The sequence below is a fragment of the Ranitomeya variabilis genome, chromosome 2 (genome assembly GCF_051348905.1).
Source record: "Ranitomeya variabilis isolate aRanVar5 chromosome 2, aRanVar5.hap1, whole genome shotgun sequence".
Classification (NCBI taxonomy): domain Eukaryota; kingdom Metazoa; phylum Chordata; class Amphibia; order Anura; family Dendrobatidae; genus Ranitomeya; species Ranitomeya variabilis.
Window position 1 is genome coordinate 530,937,638 of NC_135233.1, and position 21,124 is coordinate 530,958,761.

Consider the following 21,124-nt stretch of genomic DNA (forward strand, 5'->3'; position numbering starts at 1 on the left):
CGCAATTCCGCTCGCACCCATTGCGGGCACATGTCAGCTGTCAAAAACAGCTGACATGTCGTGGCTTTGAGGTGGGCTCACCGCCGGAGCCCACCTCAAAGTGAGGGATACTGCCAGCTGACGTACTATTCCATCAGCTGGCAGAAAGGGGTTAAGCAAGTCACCCCCTTTGTCCCTTTTGGCAACAAATTATGTATAATTCACAACCAGTACAAGAATAATTATAATATTAAACACCAATTCTGCATGTGCAAAGAAAGAATAGTCATGGACAGAAATCCATAATTATAGTATAACCGTGGGACGGCAGGCTGGGGCTCTACTAAACACATCACACCAGTAAGATGGTTTCAGCCAAATTCCTGCACTTTAGCCTATCTATGGCATTGTCTCTGCACTTTCTTTGCACTATTTTAGCATCTTATTATGATATACTGTATAGGGTTAGTGACCTACATTCTTGTGCAGCTACACGGTCCTTAGTTTGAGCACTGATACTCAGTACAGGCATGCAGCGAACTATAAGCACTATTCACACCTCAACCTGAGTGACCGGTTATACTATAATTATGGATTTCTGTCCATAACTATTCTTTTTTTGCACATGCAGAATTGGCTTTTAATATTATAATTATTCTTGTACTGGTTGTGAATTATGCATAATTTGTTGCCATTCCCCTACAGTTCTGCTTCCGCAGTAAGATTCTGTTCATTTATTTATTTTTTTGTATTCTACTTTAATAAAATTTATATTTGGTATAATATACTCTTCTCTTCCCCTTTTGTTATAATTAGCTGTTAGGGTTGTGTATAATTACTGTGTATTGTGTTGTGCCTTTAATTTTTCCAATTGCTGTGGGGATAATTCAGTGCTATACATTTCAGTAGGCCAACATTTTGAATTTTAAAATCATTTTTCAAGCTGGTGTTATAAAGTATTCTAATTTACTGAGATAATAAGTTTTGGGTTTTTATTGGTTGTGAGCCATAATCAACATTAACAGAAATAAACACTTGAAATAGATCACTCTGTTTGTAATGACTCTAATATATGAGGTTCACTTTCTGTATTGAAGAACTGAAATAAATTAACTTTTTGATGATATTCTAATTTTGTGAGAAGCACCTGTAGGTGGTACTGGAAGCCATAGCGCTTTATGAGTTGTTCCAGACCAAGGGTTTTATATGGAAAAGAGTAGGGTTCCAGGAACAGAGCCTTGAGGGACACCAACAGAGAGAAGGCGGGATGAGTAGGTAGTGTGGGAGTAGGAGAAGCTAAATGTGCGGTTGGTAAGGTATGAGAATATCCAGGATAGAGCAATGACTTTAACGCCAAAGGAAGAGAGGATCTGTAGTAGGAGGCAGTGGTCAACTGTTTCGAAGACAGAGGACATGTCTAGAAGGAGGAGTATAGAGAATTGTCTGTTAACTTTGGCTGTAAGTCATTAGTAATTTTGGTCAAAACAGTTTCATGGAATAGTGGGAGCCGGAAGCCATATTGCAGGTTGTTAAAGAGAGAGTTACATGAAAAGCGAGAGAAAAGTTCAGCATGTACATGCTGCTCAAGGAGCATGGAAGTGAATGGGAGCAGCGATATGGGGTGATAGCTGGACAAATCGGTTGGGTCGAGGGATGGCTTTCTGAGGATAGGGGTGATTGTGGCATGTTTGAAAGAAGAGGGGATGGTACCAGAAGATAGTGATAGGTTGAAGTGATAGGTTGAATAGATGGGTTAGTGATGGGGTAAGTGTGAGGGTGAGGTTGGAGAGGAGGTGGATGGTGTCAAGTGCACAAGTAGTGAGGTGTGATTTGGAGAGGAAACAATTAAGTTCCCCTTCAGTGATGTTTGAGAGAGAGGTTATGGGGTAAGGACATTCGTTTGACCACCACAACCCCTTTGTATACCAAACAATAAAGACTTGTTTGGAGGAGGTAGTGGTGGGCAGAGGAGGGAGTTAAAAATGTTGAATAACTGTTTGGGGTTATAGGATAAGGAAGATATAAAGGATGTAAAGTAGGCCTGTTTAGCAGAGGTGAAGGCTGATTTGAATGCGACTGTTGCTTGTTTGAGTTCGATGAAGTCGTCTTGCAAATGTGTTTTCTTCCAACGCCGCTCAACAACCCTTGACACTTGCCAAAGCCTTTTAGTGATGTTATTGTGCCAGGGTTGTCTATTGATTTGGTCGCCCTCTGCTATGCATGAGAGGTAAGACCGAGTCGATGGCCAATGCGAGAGTGGCATTGTAGAAAGTAGTGGCAATTTCTGTGTCATATAGTGAAGATATATATGTCAGTGGTATAATAGAGTCAGAGAGTGTCTAGAAGTGCAAGGTTTCTGCGGGGGTGCGCTAGTTTTTGGACATGGGTGACAGGTGAGGAGGCCAGTGAGGAAAACCTGTGTAGGTGGCGGTCAGACAGAGGGAGAGGGGAGGTTGTAAAGGTAGATAGGGAGCAGAGATGGGTGAACACCAAGTCTAATTTATGTCCATCTGTGTGGGTGGCTGAAGAGGACCACTGAGTAAGTCCAAAAGATGAAGTGAGCGACAGGAGTTTGGAGAATGCTGACTGCAGTGTCAATGGGAATATTGAAGTCACCCATGTTGATGGTGGGAGTGTCAGTAGACTGAAAGTGAAGAAGCCAGGTGGAGAACTGGTCAATAAAGGCAGTGGTCAGGCCTGGAGGTCGGTATATGATGGCCACTTGGAGGTTGGAGGGAGAGTAGATACAGACAGAGTGGACTTCAAAAGAGGGGAGGATAAGGGAGGATAGAGGTGGGATTGAGTTGAAGGCGCAGTTGGTAGAAAGGAGAAGACCCACTCTTCCACCATGTCTACTGCCAGGGTGAGGAGTGCGGGTAAAGTGGAGGCTGCCAGGAGTCTTAGGGTGTCAGCCATGTTTTGGTGAGGCCCAGGAAGGAAAAATTGCAAGAGGTAAAGAGGTCATGAATCACATTGAGATTATTGCAGACATTGCGGGCATTCCAGACTGATCCAGAGAGAGGGAGCAGGGGGGGTTAGTGTCATGATTCTCAATGGCGAGAGAACATAGCCCAGCATATATGAGAACTAGCTCTTGGAAGATGGAAACTATACTGACCATGAACTAAACCTGCCGCACAACTAGAAGTGGCCGGGTAGCATGCCTACGTTTTTTTATCCCTAGATGCCCAGCGCCAGCCGGAGGACTACCTAATCCTAGCAGAGGAAAATACAGTCCTGGCTCACCTCTAGAGAAATTTTCCCAAAAGGCAGACAGAGGCCCCCACATATATTGGCGGTGATTTTAGATGAAATGACAAACGTAGTATGAAAATAGGTTTAGCAAAATCGAGGTCCGCTTACTAGATAGCAGGAAGACAGAAAGGGCACTTTCATGGTCAGCAGAAAACCCTATCAAAACACCATCCAGAAATTACTTTAAGACTCTAGCATTAACTCATAACACCAGAGTGGCAATTTCCGATCACAAGAGCTTTCCAGACACAGTAACGAAACAGCAGCTGTGAACAGGAACAAAATGCAAAAACACACAAGGACCAAAGTCCAACTTAGCTGGGAGTTGTCTGGTAGCAGGAACATGCACAGAAAGGCTTCTGATTACATTGTTGACCGGCATGAAACTGACAGAGGAGCAAGGTTATATAGCGACTCCCACATCCTGATAGGAGCAGGTGAACAGAGGGGATGATGCACACAAGTTCAATTCCACAAGTGGCCACCGGGGGAGCCCAGAATCCAATTTCACAACAGTACCCCCCCCTCAAGGAGGGGGCACCGAACCCTCACCAGAACCACCAGGGCGATCAGGATGAGCCCTATGAAAGGCACGGACAAGATCGGAGGCATGAACATCAGAGGCAGTGACCCAAGAATTATCCTCCTGACCGTATCCCTTCCATTTGACCAGATACTGGAGTTTCCGTCTGGAAACACGAGAGTCCAAGATCTTTTCCACAACGTACTCCAACTCACCCTCAACCAACACCGGAGCAGGAGGCTCAACGGAAGGCACAACCGGTACCTCATACCTGCGCAACAATGACCGATGAAAAACATTATGAATCGAAAAGGATGCAGGGAGGTCCAAACGGAAGGACACAGGGTTAAGAATCTCCAATATCTTGTACGGGCCGATGAACCGAGGCTTAAACTTAGGAGAAGAAACCCTCATAGGGACAAAACGAGAAGACAACCACACCAAGTCCCCAACACAAAGCCGAGGACCAACACGACGACGGCGGTTGGCAAAAAGCTGAGTCCTCTCCTGGGACAACTTCAAATTGTCCACCACCTGCCCCCAAATCTGATGCAACCTCTCCACCACAGCATCCACTCCAGGACAATCCGAAGATTCCACTTGACCGGAGGAAAATCGAGGATGAAACCCCGAATTACAGAAAAACGGGGACACCAAGGTGGCAGAGCTGGCCCGATTATTGAGGGCGAACTCCGCCAAAGGCAAAAAAGCAACCCAATCATCCTGATCCGCAGACACAGAACACCTCAAATATGTCTCCAAGGTCTGATTAGTCCGCTCGGTCTGGCCATTAGTCTGAGGATGGAAAGCAGACGAAAAAGACAAATCTATGCCCATCCTAGCACAGAATGCCCGCCAAAATCTAGACACGAATTGGGTCCCTCTGTCAGAAACGATATTCTCCGGAATACCATGCAAACGAACAACATTTTGAAAAAACAGAGGAACCAACTCGGAAGAAGAAGGCAACTTAGGCAAGGGAACCAGATGGACCATCTTAGAGAAACGGTCACACACCACCCAGATGACAGACATCTTCTGAGAAACAGGCAGATCCGAAATAAAATCCATCGAGATGTGCGTCCAAGGCCTCTTCGGGATAGGCAAGGGTAACAACAAACCACTAGCCCGAGAACAACAAGGCTTGGCCCGAGCACAAACGTCACAAGACTGCACAAAGCCTCGCACATTTCGTGACAGGGAAGGCCACCAGAAGGACCTTGCCACCAAATCCCTGGTACCAAAGATTCCAGGATGACCTGCCAACGCAGAAGAATGAACCTCAGAGATGACTCTACTGGTCCAATCATCAGGAACAAACAGTCTACCAGGTGGGCAACGATCAGGTCTATCCGCCTGAAACTCCTGCAAGGCCCGCCGCAGGTCTGGAGAAACGGCAGACAATATCACTCCATCTTTAAGGATACCTGTGGGCTCAGAATTACCAGGGGAGTCAGGCTCAAAACTCCTAGAAAGGGCATCCGCCTTAACATTCTTAGAACCCGGTAGGTACGACACCACAAAATTAAACCGAGAGAAAAACAACGACCAGCGCGCCTGTCTAGGATTCAGGCGCCTGGCAGACTCAAGGTAAATTAAATTTTTGTGGTCAGTCAATACCACCACCTGATGTCTGGCCCCCTCAAGCCAGTGATGCCACTCCTCAAAAGCCCACTTCATGGCCAAAAGCTCCCGATTCCCAATATCATAATTCCGCTCGGCGGGCGAAAATTTACGGGAAAAAAAAGCACAAGGTCTCATCACGGAGCAGTCGGAACTTCTCTGCGACAACACCGCCCCAGCTCCGATTTCAGAAGCGTCGACCTCAACCTGAAAAGGAAGAGCAACATCAGGCTGACGCAACACTGGGGCGGAAGAAAAGCGGCGCTTGAGCTCCCGAAAGGCCTCCACAGCATCAGGGGACCAATCAGCAACATCAGCACCCTTCTTAGTCAAATCAGTCAATGGTTTAACAACATCAGAAAAACCAGCAATAAATCGACGATAAAAGTTAGCAAAGCCCAAAAATTTCTGAAGACTCTTAAGAGAAGAGGGTTGCGTCCAATCACGAATAGCCTGAACCTTGACAGGATCCATCTCGATGGAAGAGGGGGAAAAAATGTATCCCAAGAAGGAAATCTTTTGAACCCCAAAAACACACTTAGAACCCTTCACAAACAAGGAATTAGACCGCAAAACCCGAAAAACCCTCCTGACCTGCTGGACATGAGAGTCCCAGTCATCCGAAAAAACCAGAACATCATCCAGATACACAATCATAAATTTATCCAAATAATCGCGGAAAATGTCATGCATAAAGGACTGGAAGACTGAAGGGGCATTTGAAAGACCAAAAGGCATCACCAAATACTCAAAATGGCCCTCGGGCGTATTAAATGCGGTTTTCCACTCATCCCCCTGCTTGATTCGCACCAAATTATACGCCCCACGGAGATCAATCTTAGAGAACCACTTGGCCCCCTTTATACGAGCAAACAAATCAGTAAGCAGTGGTAACGGATATTGATATTTAACCGTGATTTTATTCAAAAGTCGATAATCAATACACGGCCTCAAAGAGCCATCTTTCTTAGACACAAAGAAAAACCCGGCTCCTAAGGGAGATGACGAAGGACGAATATGTCCCTTTTCCAAGGACTCCTTTATATATTCTCGCATAGCAGCGGTGTTCAGGCACAGACAGATTAAATAAACGACCCTTAGGGTATTTACTACCCGGGATCAAGTCTATGGCACAATCGCACTCCCGGTGCGGAGGTAGTGAACCAAGCTTGGGTTCTTCAAAAACGTCACGAAAGTCAGACAAGAAATCAGGAATCTCAGAGGGAATAGATGATGAAATGGAAACCAAAGGTACGTCCCCATGAGTTCCTTTACATCCCCAGCTTAACACAGACATAGCTTTCCAGTCGAGGACTGGGTTATGAGATTGCAGCCATGGCAATCCCAGCACCAAAACATCATGTAGATTATACAGCACCAGAAAGCGAATAACCTCCTGGTGATCCGGATTAACACGCATAGTCACTTGTGTCCAGTATTGTGGTTTATTACTAGCCAATGGGGTGGAGTCAATCCCTTTCAGAGGTATCGGAGCCTCCAATGGCTCCAAATCATACCCGCAGCGTTTGGCAAAGGACCAATCCATAAGACTCAAAGCAGCGCCAGAGTCGACATAGGCGTCCGCGGTAATAGATGACAAAGAACAAATCAGGGTCACAGATAGAATAAACTTAGACTGTAAAGTGCTAATTGAAACAGACTTGTCAGGCTTCTTAGTACGCTTAAAGCATGCTGATATAACATGAGTAGAATCACCACAATAGAAGCACAACCCATTTTTTCGTCTAAAATTCTGCCGCTCGCTTCTGGACAGAATTCTATCACATTGCATATTTTCTGGCGTTTTCTCAGTAGACACCGCCAAATGGTGCACAGGTTTGCGCTCCCGCAGACGCCTATCGATCTGAATAGCCATCGTCATGGACTCATTCAGACCCGCAGGCTCAGGGAACCCCACCATAACATCCTTAATGGCATCAGAGAGACCTTCTCTGAAAATCGCCGCCAGGGCGCACTCATTCCACTGAGTAAGCACAGACCATTTGCGGAATTTTTGGCAGTATATTTCAGCTTCATCTTGCCCCTGAGACAAGGACATCAAGGCCTTTTCCGCCTGAAGCTCTAAATGAGGTTCCTCATAAAGCAACCCCAAGGCCAGAAAAAACGCATCCACATTGAGCAACGCAGGATCCCCTGGTGCCAATGCAAAAGCCCAGTCTTGAGGGTCGCCCCGGAGCAAGGAAATTACAATCCTGACCTGCTGTGCAGGGTCTCCGGCAGAGCGAGACTTCAGGGACAAAAACAATTTGCAATTATTTTTAAAATTTTGAAAGTGAGATCTATTCCCCGAGAAGAATTCAGGCAAAGGAATTCTAGGCTCAGACATAGGTGCATGAACAACAAAATCTTGCAAATTTTGTACCTTTGTGGCGAGATTATTCAAACCTGTAGCTACACTCTGAAGATCCATTTCAAACAGGTGAACACAGAGCCATTCAAGGATTAGAAGGAGAGAAAGAAAGGAAGGCTGCAGTATAGGCAGACTAGCAAGTGATTCAATTAAGAGCACACTCAGAACTAGAGGAAAAAAAAAAAAAAATTGTAGCAGACTTCTTTTTTCTCTCCTTTCTCAGCCAGTAATTTAACCCTTTTTTGGGCCGGTCAAACTGTCATGATTCTCAATGGCGAGAGAACATAGCCCAGCATATATGAGAACTAGCTCTTGGAAGATGGAAACTATACTGACCATGAACTAAACCTGCCGCACAACTAGAAGTGGCCGGGTAGCATGCCTACGTTTTTTTATCCCTAGATGCCCAGCGCCAGCCGGAGGACTACCTAATCCTAGCAGAGGAAAATACAGTCCTGGCTCACCTCTAGAGAAATTTTCCCAAAAGGCAGACAGAGGCCCCCACATATATTGGCGGTGATTTTAGATGAAATGACAAACGTAGTATGAAAATAGGTTTAGCAAAATCGAGGTCCGCTTACTAGATAGCAGGAAGACAGAAAGGGCACTTTCATGGTCAGCAGAAAACCCTATCAAAACACCATCCAGAAATTACTTTAAGACTCTAGCATTAACTCATAACACCAGAGTGGCAATTTCCGATCACTAGAGCTTTCCAGACACAGTAACGAAACAGCAGCTGTGAACAGGAACAAAATGCAAAAACACACAAGGACCAAAGTCCAACTTAGCTGGGAGTTGTCTGGTAGCAGGAACATGCACAGAAAGGCTTCTGATTACATTGTTGACCGGCATGAAACTGACAGAGGAGCAAGGTTATATAGCGACTCCCACATCCTGATAGGAGCAGGTAAACAGAGGGGATGATGCACACAAGTTCAATTCCACAAGTGGCCACCGGGGGAGCCCAGAATCCAATTTCACAACAGGTTAGCATCAATGACATGGGTTTTAGGTATGAAAGCTTTTGGTAGTTTATATTAGGTAGGGAGCGATAGGAACGTGAATTAATGGGAAGTATCAGCTGTGGGGGGCCCAGGATTGGGAGATATGTCACCAGCAGTGAGGAGAAGCAGAGAGATGAAGAGCAGGTGGGAGAAGGAGAGTGACCGGCCTGTGTTATGTTTTAGTAGGAGAGATCTGAAGTTGAGGAACAGGTTGGCAGAGGAGGTCAGCTGGATTTGGCGATGGCGAAGAAGAGTGAGAATTAGTGGAGCAAAAACTGTAAGGGCATAGGTAAGCATGGTGTCACGGGAAGCCTAGGTAGGCAAAAGCTAATAACCCAGGCCCCTGCAATCTCCCTCAACTCTGGGAAACCCTGACTGACCCTCTCCCAGAGTTTACACTGATGGTGTGCATGTCTGGGCCTCCACCCTCACCCTGTCTCCTGTTTCAACCCTAGGCTGAAACCTCCACCCACCACCCAGTGACGAGACCACACACCAATACCCACAGTTAGCACAGACAAGGATAACAGAAAATATACACCACGCCGCAGTCACACAGGAATACACTATAAGTGCACAGGGCAAAACAAATACAAATAAAGGAAGGAGAAAATACGACAAAGGGAAATACACCACCAGATACGATACTCCTTCTCCTAGACCACCACTCCAGACCGAGATAACCAAGCACAAGACAGAAGCTATAATCGGCGACGCCCAATGTTCAGAAGAACTATTTAAAGGCAGTGGGCGTGACCCAGCCTCCAATCCGAGCACCAGCTAAATTAACCCCGGACCAGCTAGATAAAAACTAGCTGACGCCACTGAGCGCATAGTGGACAAAAGCGGAATTACCGCTGTCTGTCGGACGCCTTAGTATGAACAGCGTCCAACATGACAGTACCCCGCCTTCTACGAGGGACCCCAGGGCCCTCACGACTTATAGGACCTGGCTTGTCCGGATGGTGGCGGTGAAACATACTGACCAGCCGATCTGCATGAATGTCCGAGGCTGGAACCCAAGACCTCTTCTCAGGCCCATAACCATGCCAGTGTACCAAGTACTGTAAAGTGCGGCACACTACACGAGAGTCAACCACCTTGGAGACTTCAAATTCCAAATTACCATCCACCAAGACTGGAGGTGGCATAGGCGCCGCGTCCACGGAACCCACCACCTTCTTTAAAAGAGATCTGTGGAACACGTTGTGTATCTTATACACCGTAGGAAGCTCCAATCGGTACGCTACTGGGTTAATGACGGCGGTGACCCTAAATGGACCAATAAACCTAGGACCCAATTTAAGGGATGGTATTTTGAGTCTTATGTTTTTTGTGGATAACCACACCCAGTCATCCACACTCAGGTCCGGACCTGGCACACGCCTACTGTCAGCCACACGTTTGTACCTAGCACCCACACTCAGCAAGCGCTGTTTAACTCTCCTCCAGACTGATGACAGTTGTGCTCCTAACTGGTCTTCCTCCGGAACGCCGGAAGAGCCCCCCTGACTCAAAGTACAAAATTGAGGATGTAGCCCGTAAACACAAAAAAAACGGAGACTCCCCAGAAGACTCCTGGCGGTGATTATTGATGGCAAACTCAGCCAAAGGAAGGAACGTCGACCACTCCTCCTGGTTATCAGAAACAAAGCAGCGTAAGTACTGCTCCAAATTTTGGTTCATACGCTCGGTCTGACCATTTGACTGAGGATGAAACGCCGAAGAATGAGACAACTTGATCCCCAGCCGTGAGCAAAACGCTTTCCAAAATTTTGCCACAAACTGAGTACCCCTATCAGACACGATGCCAGACGGAACCCAATGAAGTCTGACCACCTCCTGCACAAATACCTAAGCCAGAGTCTTAGCGTTAGGCAACGAAGGCAAAGACACAAAGTGCAACATTTTTGAGAACCGATCAACAATCACCAAAATCACCGTGTTCCTGGCTGAGGAGGGCAAGTCAGTGATAAAATCCATGGAGATCTCCGTCCATGGCTTACTAGGTACCTCGAGAGGAAGTAGTGTGCCAACAGGACGGGAACAGGGCGTCTTAGCCCTAGCACACGTGGTGCAAGCTGACACGTATGAGACCACGTCCTGTCGGATTTTGGGCCACCAAAACCGACGTGACACCGACTCCAAAGTACCCCTGACCCCTGGGTGGCCAGCCAGGACAGCATCATGATGCTCCACCAAAACCTTTAAGCGGAGATGAAGCGGTACAAACGATTTGTTGATGGGAAGCTCAGATGGTACCTCCTCCTGGGCCTCGGCAATCTCAGCCTCAACCTCGGTTGTGAGAGCCGAAACCACAACACCTTTTTGGAGGATGGGTACCGGATCTTCCCGAGGTTCTCCCCCCGGAAAACACCTGGACAGAGCGTCTGCCTTAGTATTTTTAGACCCAGGTCTGTAAGTAACAACAAAGTTGAACCGCGTGAAAAACAATGCCCAGCGAGCCTGCCTGGGGGACAGACGCTTGGCAGACTCCAAATAAAGCAAATTCTTATGGTCGGTAATAACAGTAACCTGATGACCCGACCCCTCCAAGAAGTGTCGCCATTCCTCAAAGGCCAACTTGATAGCCAACAATTCCCTGTTGCCGATATTGTAGTTACGTTCGGCAGACGACAGTTTCTTGGAGAAATAGGCGCAAGGACGCAAATTGCTCAAGGATGAGCCTTGTGACAACACCGCCCCCACACCAACCTCCGATGCATCGACTTCCATGACAAAAGGTTTCGATACGTCTGGCTGCACAAGAATGGGGGCCGAAACAAATCTGTTCTTAAGAAATTCAAATGCGCGCACAGCAGCCTCAGGCCAAACGGAGAAATTGGTACCCTTTTTAGTCATGTCAGTTAGCGGTTTAGCAATGATAGAAAAATCTTTGATAAACTTCCTATAGTAGTTAGAAAACCCAAGGAACCACTGAAGTGCTTTTAGGTTATCAGGCCGTTCCCAACGCAACACCACTTGCACCTTAGCGGCGTCCATTTTAAACCCAGAAGCAGACACAATATAACGCAAGAAAGGCAACTCCTGAACCGAAAATACACATTTCTCAAGTTTTGCATAGAGCTTATTCTCTCTGAGAAGCTGTAACACCTGCCTGACATGATCTAAATGAGTATCACGGTCGCAAGAATATATGAGAATGTCATCTAGGTACACAATAACGAATTTCCCCAAAACATGCGAGAACACATCATTTATGAAATGTTGAAACACTGCAGGTGCGTTTGTCAACCCAAATGGCATCACCAAATTTTCAAAATGACCCTCAGGGGTATTAAAAGCCGTCTTCCACTCATCACCTTGATGGACTCTTATGAGGTTGTACGCCCCCCTGAGGTCAAGCTTGGTAAACCACTTAGCACCTGCCACCTGGTTGAACAAATCTGGTATCAGTGGCATAGGGTATGGATCACGAACCCTAATCTGGTTTAACTCCCTGAAATCCAGACATTTGCGTAGTCCGCCATCTTTCTTCTTTACGAGAAGAACCCCGCTGCCACAGGCGAGGATGAAGGCCTGATGTGCCCTTTGCTCAAACTTTCAGCAATGTAATCCTTTAACGCTTGTCTCTCCGGACCGGAGATGTTAAACATCCTTGCTTTAGGCAATTTGGCCCCTGGTTTAAACCTGATAGTACAGTCATAGGGGCGATGTGGTGGCAACTCTGAACAACCCTTCTCAGAGAACACATCCGCAAAATCCAGAAGTGACTCAGGAACGCTTGAAGTCACAGCAGACACACATGTGGCCAGGCAATTCTCCTGGCAGAATTCGCTCCACTGAATTATGTCCTGAGTTTTCCAGTCAATAACCGGGTTGTGCATAGACAACCATGGAAAACCCCAAACCACCTGTGCAGGAAGATTCCTGAGCACCTTACATGTAACCTACTCGAAATGTAGAACCCCAATGTGGAGTTTCACCTCAGCCACAAACTCAGTAATCTCCCCCTGTGAGAGAGGAGCAGCGTTGATGGTGACCACGCGGATAGCATGAGGCAGTTTTTCGATCCTAAAACCGGCTGTGCGCGCAAACTCCTCATCAATGAGATTTGTGGCAGAACCACTATCCACAAAAACAGTGATTGGCAGCTCTCTGCCAGCGACAATAATTTTGGCAGGAAGCATGCATTGAGAAACCACCATGGAGGATATGCATAAGCTTAGATTGGTCTCCTCCACACACTCTGAGCTTAGACGTTTTCTGCCGTTGTGTTTTTCTTAGACAGCAGAGGACAAATGTTAACAAAATGACCAGTTTTACCACAGTAAAAACAGGCTCCCTGCTTCTTGAGCACAGGGGCTCAATGCTTAACATGTGACACCCCTGCGATTTGCATAGACTCTGTGAGCTCACCTGCAGCCAACTCACGTGAACCTAAACCCTCTCCCATAGGCGATGTCTCATGCTCCCCCTGACGCAAACGGCGATCAATGCGGACAACAAGACTCATAGCGGAATCTAGAGAAGCAGGAGTCTCGTACATCAGGAGGGCTTTTTTAACCCTTCCAGAAACCCCATGAATAAACTGACTCCGCAGCGCGGGATCATTCCACTGTGTGTCGACCGCCCAGCGGCGAAATTCAGAACAGTAATCCTCTGCAACACGCTCCCCCTGGCGAATAGCGCGTATCTTAGATTCTGCTAGAGCCATTCTGTCAGGATCATCGTTAATGTGTCCAAGAGCAGAAAAAAAACTCTCCACTGAGTTAAATGCAGCAGAATCAGAAGGCAAAGAAAACGCCCATGCTTGAGGATCCCCATTTAGTAATGACAACACCAGGCCCACACGCTGAGCCTCATTACCTGAGGAGATCGGGCGCATACGAAAATAAAGTTTGCAAGCTTCACGAAAAGCAACAAATTTACTGCGTTCCCCAGCAAACCTTTCAGGCAAAGGAAACTTAGGCTCAGCAACTTTACCTGCCGCTCCAGTTTGCACATTAGATACTGCTTGTCCCTGTTGCTGCACTGCCCCCCTCAACTCAGTGACCTGTAGGGACAGCGCCTCCAACTGGTGGGTTATGGAAGTCATGGGATCCATGGAATTCAAATAATATTGGCCGATTATAATGTCACGGGAAGCCTAGGTAGGCAAGAGCTAATAACCCAGGCCCCTGCGATCTCCCTCAACTCTGGGAAACCCTGACTGACCCTCTCCCAGAGTTTACACTGATGGTGTGCATGTCTGGGCCTCCACCCTCACCCTGTCTCCTATTTCAACCCTAGGCTGAAACCTCCACCCACCACCCAGTGACGAGACCACACACCAATACCCACAGTTAGCACAGACAAGGATAACCGAAAATATACACCACGCCGCAGTCACACAGGAATACACTATAAGTGCACAGGGCAAAACAAATACAAATAAAGGAAGGAGAAAATACGACAAAGGGAAATACACCACCAGATACGATACTCCTTCTCCTAGACCACCACTCCAGACCGAGATAACCAAGCACAAGACAGAAGCTATAATCGGCGACACCCAATGTTCAGAAGAACTATTTAAAGGCAGTGGGCGTGACCCAGCCTCCAATCCGAGCACCAGCTATATTAACCCCGGACCAGCTAGATAAAAACTAGCCGACGCCACTGAGCGCATAGTGGACAAAAGCGGAATTACCGCTGTCTGTCGGACGCCTTAGTATGAACAGCGTCCAACATGACACATGGTGAGAGTAAGTGTGGGTAAAAAGAAAAACTAAGTACATTTAATAACAGTGGTTACTCGTACCTTCTGTTCACTTCTGGTCCATTTCTGGCATATTTCTGATGCACACTTAAAGAGCCACTCTTATGGAGCCTGACCTCCTTGACAACATCACGGAACTGGTGGAAGTTAGAGACCTAGCGCTCCTCCACATGCAGTTTGAAGATGCCTTACATATGCTCAATAGAATATAGCTCTTGGGACATGCTTGGCCAGTCCATCACCTTTATCCTCAGTTTCTTTAGCACAGCAGTTGTTGTCTTCGAGGTGTGTTTGTGGTTGTTATTATGTTGGAATACTGCCCTGCGGCACAGTTTCCGAAGAGAAGAGATCATGCTCTTCTGCAGTATGTCACAGTACAAGTTGCCATTCATGGTTTCCTCAATGAACTGTAGCTCCCCACAGCCCGCAGCACTCATGCAGCCCCAACCCATGACACTCCTACTACCATGCTTGACTGTAGGCAAGACACAGTTGTCTTTGTCCTCCTCTCCTGGTTGATGCCACACACGCTTGACAATATCTGAACCAAATAAGTTTATCTTGGTCTCACCACACCACATCACATGTTTCCAGTAATTAATGTTCTTAGTCTGTTTGTTTTCAGCAAACTGCTTGCACCACATCACATGTTTCCAGTAATTCGTTCTTAGTCTGATTGTTTTCAGCAAACTGCTTGCAGGCTTTCTTGTGCATCATTTTTAGAAGAGGCTTACTTCTGAGACGAGAGTCATGCAAACCAGTTTTATGCAGTGTGCGACTGTGTGGTCTGAGCACTGACAGGCTGACCCCACAATCCCTTTAACCTCTGCAAGAATGCTAGCAGCACTATTATGTCTAGTTTGAAAAGACAACATCTGTATATGATGTTGAGCACGTGCACTTAACTTCTTTGATCGACCATGGCGAAGCTGTGGAACCTGTATTGTTAAACTGATGTATGGTCTTGGTCACCATGCTGTAGCTCAGTTTCAGGGTGTTGGCAATCTTCTTATAGCCTACGCCATCTTTATGCAGAGCAACAATTCTTTTTTCAGATCTTTAGAGAGTTTGTTGCCGTGAGGTGCCATTTTGAACTTCCAGTGACCAGTATGAGAGAGTGTGAGAGCGATAACATTAAATTTAACACACCTGCTCCCCAGTCTCACCTGAGATCTTGTAACACGAATGAGTCACATGGCACAGGGGAGGAAAAATTGCTAATTGGGCACAATTTGGCCATTTTCGCTTAGGGGTGTACTCAGTTTTGCTGCCAGCAGTTTAGACATTAATGGCTGTGTGTTGAGTTATTTAGAGGGTACACCAAACTTACGCTGCTATACAAGCTGTACACTGACTATTTTACATTGTATCAAAGTGTCATATCGTCAGTGTTGTCCCATGAAAAGATATAATAAAACATTTACAAAAATGTGAGGGGTGTATTCACTTTTGTGATATACTGTACATATGCACACATTGCATTTTACAGACATATATATATATATACAGCTCTGGCAAAAATTCAGAGACCACTGCAAATTTTTCAGTTTGTCTGATTTTTCTCTTTATAGGTATATTTTTGAGTAAAATGTAAATTGTTCTTTTATTTTATAAAATACTGACAACATGTCTCCGAAGTTCCAAGCAATACATTTTGTATTTCTTTTCTGAAATTGAGAAATGGTCAAAATAACAAAAAATGCATTGCTTGCAGACATCAAATAATGCAAAAAAAAACAAGTTCATAATCATTTAGAAACAGCAATACTAATGTTTTAACTCAGGAAGATTTTTAGTCACAGCTTTCATGCGTCTTGGCATGCTTTCCACCAGTCTTTCACACTGCTTTTTGGGTGACCTTATGCCACTCCTGGTACAAAAATGTAAGCAGTTCTTTTTTGTTTGATGGCTTGTTACTATCCTTCTTCCTCTTGATTACACTCCAGAGGTTTTCAATGGGATTCAGATCTGGAGATTGGGCTGGCCATGACAGGGATTTGATGTGGTGTTCCTTCCTTCATCCATTAAGGTGCAAAACTGAAGTGTGAACTGTAAACTGTGAGGCAGCCTTGACATCAGATGATCCAGACAATCTAATTGCAGCTGCGCATATATATGGATGGCATTTACAGACTACATGCTTCTGTACATTTTAGTGTTTAGAAGTGGGGAGGATGCCAGCAGCTTCTTGGGTCGCAGACTGCACTACAACCAGTTTGACTTTGAGATGTTCACCATTGGAAATCTGGAAAGAGAATGCTATGAGGAACAATGCAACTATGAAGAAGCCAGGGAGATTTTTGAAGATGACAGTTCAGTGGTAATTTATTAAACCATTCTGTTATGTTTCACTCATAATATGTATGATAAGACCATTAACATGGACCACACATCTCTTATGGCCTCAATAAATAATGGGAGAGGAGGTTACAGTAGGTTGACTACATCCCTGATTCCACTGGGGGAACCAGCCTTAGGCCACATTCACACTATCAGTATTTGGTCAGTATTTTACCTCAATATTTGTAAGCCAAAACCGGGAGTGGGTGATAAATACAGAATTGGTGACGTGTTTCTATTATACTTTTCCTCTGATTGTTCCTCTCCTGGTTTTGGATTATAAATACGGAGATAAAATACTGAGCATCTGAATGTGCCCTCTCTCTCTTTCATGCCCCTTATGGAGGTTCGGATAATTTATAATGTAATGTATCATGAAAATACCTTATTACGTATACACATCTGAACTCTATTTTCAAATCTCCCAGAATTCTCAGGATAAATATAAAATAACAATATTTACAAAGTCACTGAGATTTATATATTATGTCTACATGCAAACCATAAAATAGTGAGATTGCTTTTTATTATTATTATTATTATTATTATTATTATTATTTTATTACTAGATGGTAGCCTGATTCTAACGCATCGGGTATTCTAGAATATGTATGTAGTTTATTTATGAAGATTTTAGAATAATACATTGAATACACAGGATTCGGCCAACCGCGACCAATTAGCGAAGCGTGGTTCAAATCCCGCGCCAATTCGCAGCCGGACTGCGCCTGTCGCTGATTGTTCGCGGCCGGCCATGTAGTATATAGCACAGCCACGTAGTATATAACAGCCCACGTAGTAAATAGCACAGCCACGTAGTACATAGCATAGCCACGTAGTATATATCACAGCCCATGGAGTGTATAACAGCCCACATAGCATACAACACAGCCACGTAGTTTATAACAGCCCACGCACGCAGTATATAACACAGCCCACGTAGTGTATAACACAGCACAGCCCACGTAGTGTATAACACAGCCCACATAGTATATAACAGCCCACGTAGTGTATAACACTGCCCATGTAGTATATAGCACAGCCCACATAGTATATAGCACAGCCCACGTAGTATATAACAGCCCATGTAGTGTATAGCACAGCCACGTAGTATATAGCACAGCCCACGTAGTGTATAACACAGCCCACATAGTATATAACAGCCCACGTAGTGTATAACACTGCCCATGTAGTATATAGCACAGCCCACATAGTATATAGCACAGCCCACATAGTATATAACAGCCCATGTAGTGTATAGCACAGCCACGTAGTATATAGCAAAGCCCATGTAGTATATAGCACAGCCCACGCAGTATATTGCACAGGCCACGTAGTATATTGCACAGCCCACGTAGTATATTGCACAGCCCACGTAGTATATTGCACAGCCCACGTAGTATATAGCACAGCCCACGTAGTATATAGCACAGCCCACGTAGTTTATTGCACAGCCCACGTAGTATATTGCACAGCCCACATAGAATATAGCACAACCCACATAGTATATTGCACAGCCCACGTAGTATATTGCACAGCCCACGTAGTATATTGCACAGCCCACGTAGTATATTCCACAGCCCACGTAGTATAATGCACAGCCCATATAGTATATAGCAATGTGGGCACCATATCCCTGTTAAAAAAAAAGAATTAAAATAAAAAATTGTTATATACTCACCTTCCGTTGGCCCCGGATCCAGGCGAAGCGTTTACCGATGCTCCTCGCGCACTCGGGTCCCAAGAGTGCATTGCGGTCTCGCGAGATGATGACGTAACGGTCTCACGAGACTGCTACGTCATCATTTCGCGAGATCGTAATGCATGGAGCGGTCACCGGAACGTCGCGAGGAGCGGGAAAGGCCTGTTCCTGATCCAGGGGCTGACGGACGGTGAGTATATAACTATTTTTTTTTTTAATTACTTTTAACATTAAATCTTTTTACTATTGATGCTGCATAGGCAGCATCAATAGTAAAAAGTTGGTCACACAGGATTTATAGCAGCGATAACGGAGTGCGTTACCCACGGCATTACGCGGTCTGTTACCACTGTCATTAACCCTGTGTGAGCAGTGACTGGAGGGGAGTATGGAGCGGGTGCCGGGCACTGACTGCGGAGAGTAAGGAGGGGCCATTTTGCCGCCGGACTGTGCCCATCGCTGATTGGTCGTGGCTGTTTTGCCACGACCAATCAGCGACTTGGGATTTCCGTTACAGACAGACAATCAGAAAGACAGACAGAAAGACGGAAGTGACCCTTAGACAATTATATAGTAGATTTCTACCTGCTTATATAGCGCCATTAATTGCACAGCGCTTTACAGACATCATCATCGCTGTGCCCATTGGGGCTCACAATCTAAATTCCCTATCAGTATGTCTTTGGAGTGTGGGAGGAAACTCCTTGCAGATGCAGTTCTCAGTGGGATTTGAACCCAGGACACCAGTGCTGCAAGGCTGCAGTGCTTTTTAAGAGTATTTATACAAATATGCTTTAAATGGACTGTTTAAGACTCACATGTAAAATTTTCAAATTTTTTATTATTTCTTTAGACCGCATTCTGGAAGGACTACTCTAAGAGATTGTCAAATGAAGGTGAAGACAAGCATGTTTTTAAAAATGTATAGTACTATGTGAAATTCTATAGCTATATTGGATGTTACCTGGATGTGATACTGTGTGGGGTTTGGGGCACATTAGTTGTTGAGCATGTGGAATTTTCAATTAAATTGGGTATAAGAACATTTTCTGGAACTATCTACTCCATTCATCCATCCACTGATCCACCCACCAATCCATCCAACCATCCATCCATTCATTCATCCATCTATCCACCCATCCACCCATCCATCTTGTAGATTGTAAGTATGCGAGCAGGGCTCTCACTCCTCTTGCAACGGTTTATACTGTTTTACCTTGTATTGAATTTATTGTCTATATACTGTATTTCTCTACTTCTTTGTAAAGAAGTGCGGAATATATTGGCACGATATATAGAGATGGGTGAACCTGAACAGTAAAGTTTGGGATCAGTACGAAACACCTACTGTTTGGGCACGGACAGTGTTACCCATGTTACTCTTCGGGCTTGGCACCCCGAACATGGGGTGTTTCTTGCATGACAGCACGAGAAACACCGGTGGCTCTGATCAGTGGTAAGATCATTACCACTGGTCAGAGTGCTGTGGTTCCCATGCTGTCAGGTGACAGAACGAGCCTGCAGCTGTGACCTGCTGTCGCTAAAAAAAGCTGTCAGCTTTAGCAAGGCTGGTTATCCAGAATAGAGGGGTCCCAAGCCATTTTAAAAACCTATTTAATAATATAATCAATAATATAAAATACAATTTATTTAAAAATGGCGTGCGTTCCCCCCCCATTTTTGAAAACTAGACCATCTAAAGCTGACAGCTGGGGCTAGTATTCTCAGTCTGTAAGGGGCCATGGATATTGGCCCCCCAACCTAAAAATAGCAGCCTGCAGCCACACCAGAAAAGATGCATCTATTAAATGCACCAATTCTGTCTCTTTGCCCGTCTCTTCCCACTTGCTTGATGGCAAGTGGGGTTAATATTTGTGGGGGTTGTTGTCACCTTTGTTTGGTCAGGTGACATCAAGCCCACGGCTTAGTAATGGAGAGGCGTCTATAAGACGCCTCTCCATTACTAATCCTATGGTTATATTGTAAATAAACACACTGTATTTTTTTTATTTAAAATAAAGGACTTGAGGCCATGTGCACACGTTCAGGATTTTTAGCGGTTTTTTCGCGTTTTTTCGCTATAAAAACATGATAAAAACGCGAAAAAAACGCTAACATATGCCTCCTATTATTTACAGTGTATTCCGCATTTTTTGTGCAAATGTTGCGATTTTTTCCGCGAAAAAATCGCATCGCGGAAAAAGAAGCAACATGTTCATTAAAAATGCGGAATTGCGGGGATTCCACACACCTAGGAGTGCATTGATCTGCTTACTTCCCGCACGGGGCTGTGCACACCATGCGGGAAGTAAGCAGATTATATGCGGTTGGTACCCAGGGTGGAGGAGAGGAGACTCTCCTCCACGGACTGGGCACCATATAATTGGTAAAAAAAAAAAGAATTAAAATAAAAAATAGTCCTATACTCACCCTCGATGTCTTCCCGCCTCTCAGCTGCATGCTGCCGCTTCGGTTTCTGTAGCTGGTGTGCGGTGAAGGACCTGCCGATGACTTCACTGTCTTGTGATTGGTCGTGAGCGGTCATGTGACCGCTCACGTGACCGCTCACATGACCGCGACGTCATGGAAGGTCCTGCGCGCA

At 45.5% G+C, this 21,124-nt stretch overlaps 1 protein-coding gene across 2 annotated transcripts in view; it reads left to right on the plus strand.

The window, feature by feature from the left end:
* PRRG4 (proline rich and Gla domain 4) overlaps nucleotides 1-21,124 on the plus strand; it is a 267,339-nt gene that overhangs the window by 178,197 nt on the left and 68,018 nt on the right. For both annotated transcript variants that reach the window (XM_077288094.1, XM_077288095.1), the window contains exons 3-4: nucleotides 16,637-16,800; nucleotides 19,376-19,418. In XM_077288094.1, coding sequence (XP_077144209.1) covers nucleotides 16,637-16,800; nucleotides 19,376-19,418 — 207 coding nt within the window. The remainder of the gene's footprint in view (nucleotides 1-16,636; nucleotides 16,801-19,375; nucleotides 19,419-21,124) is intronic.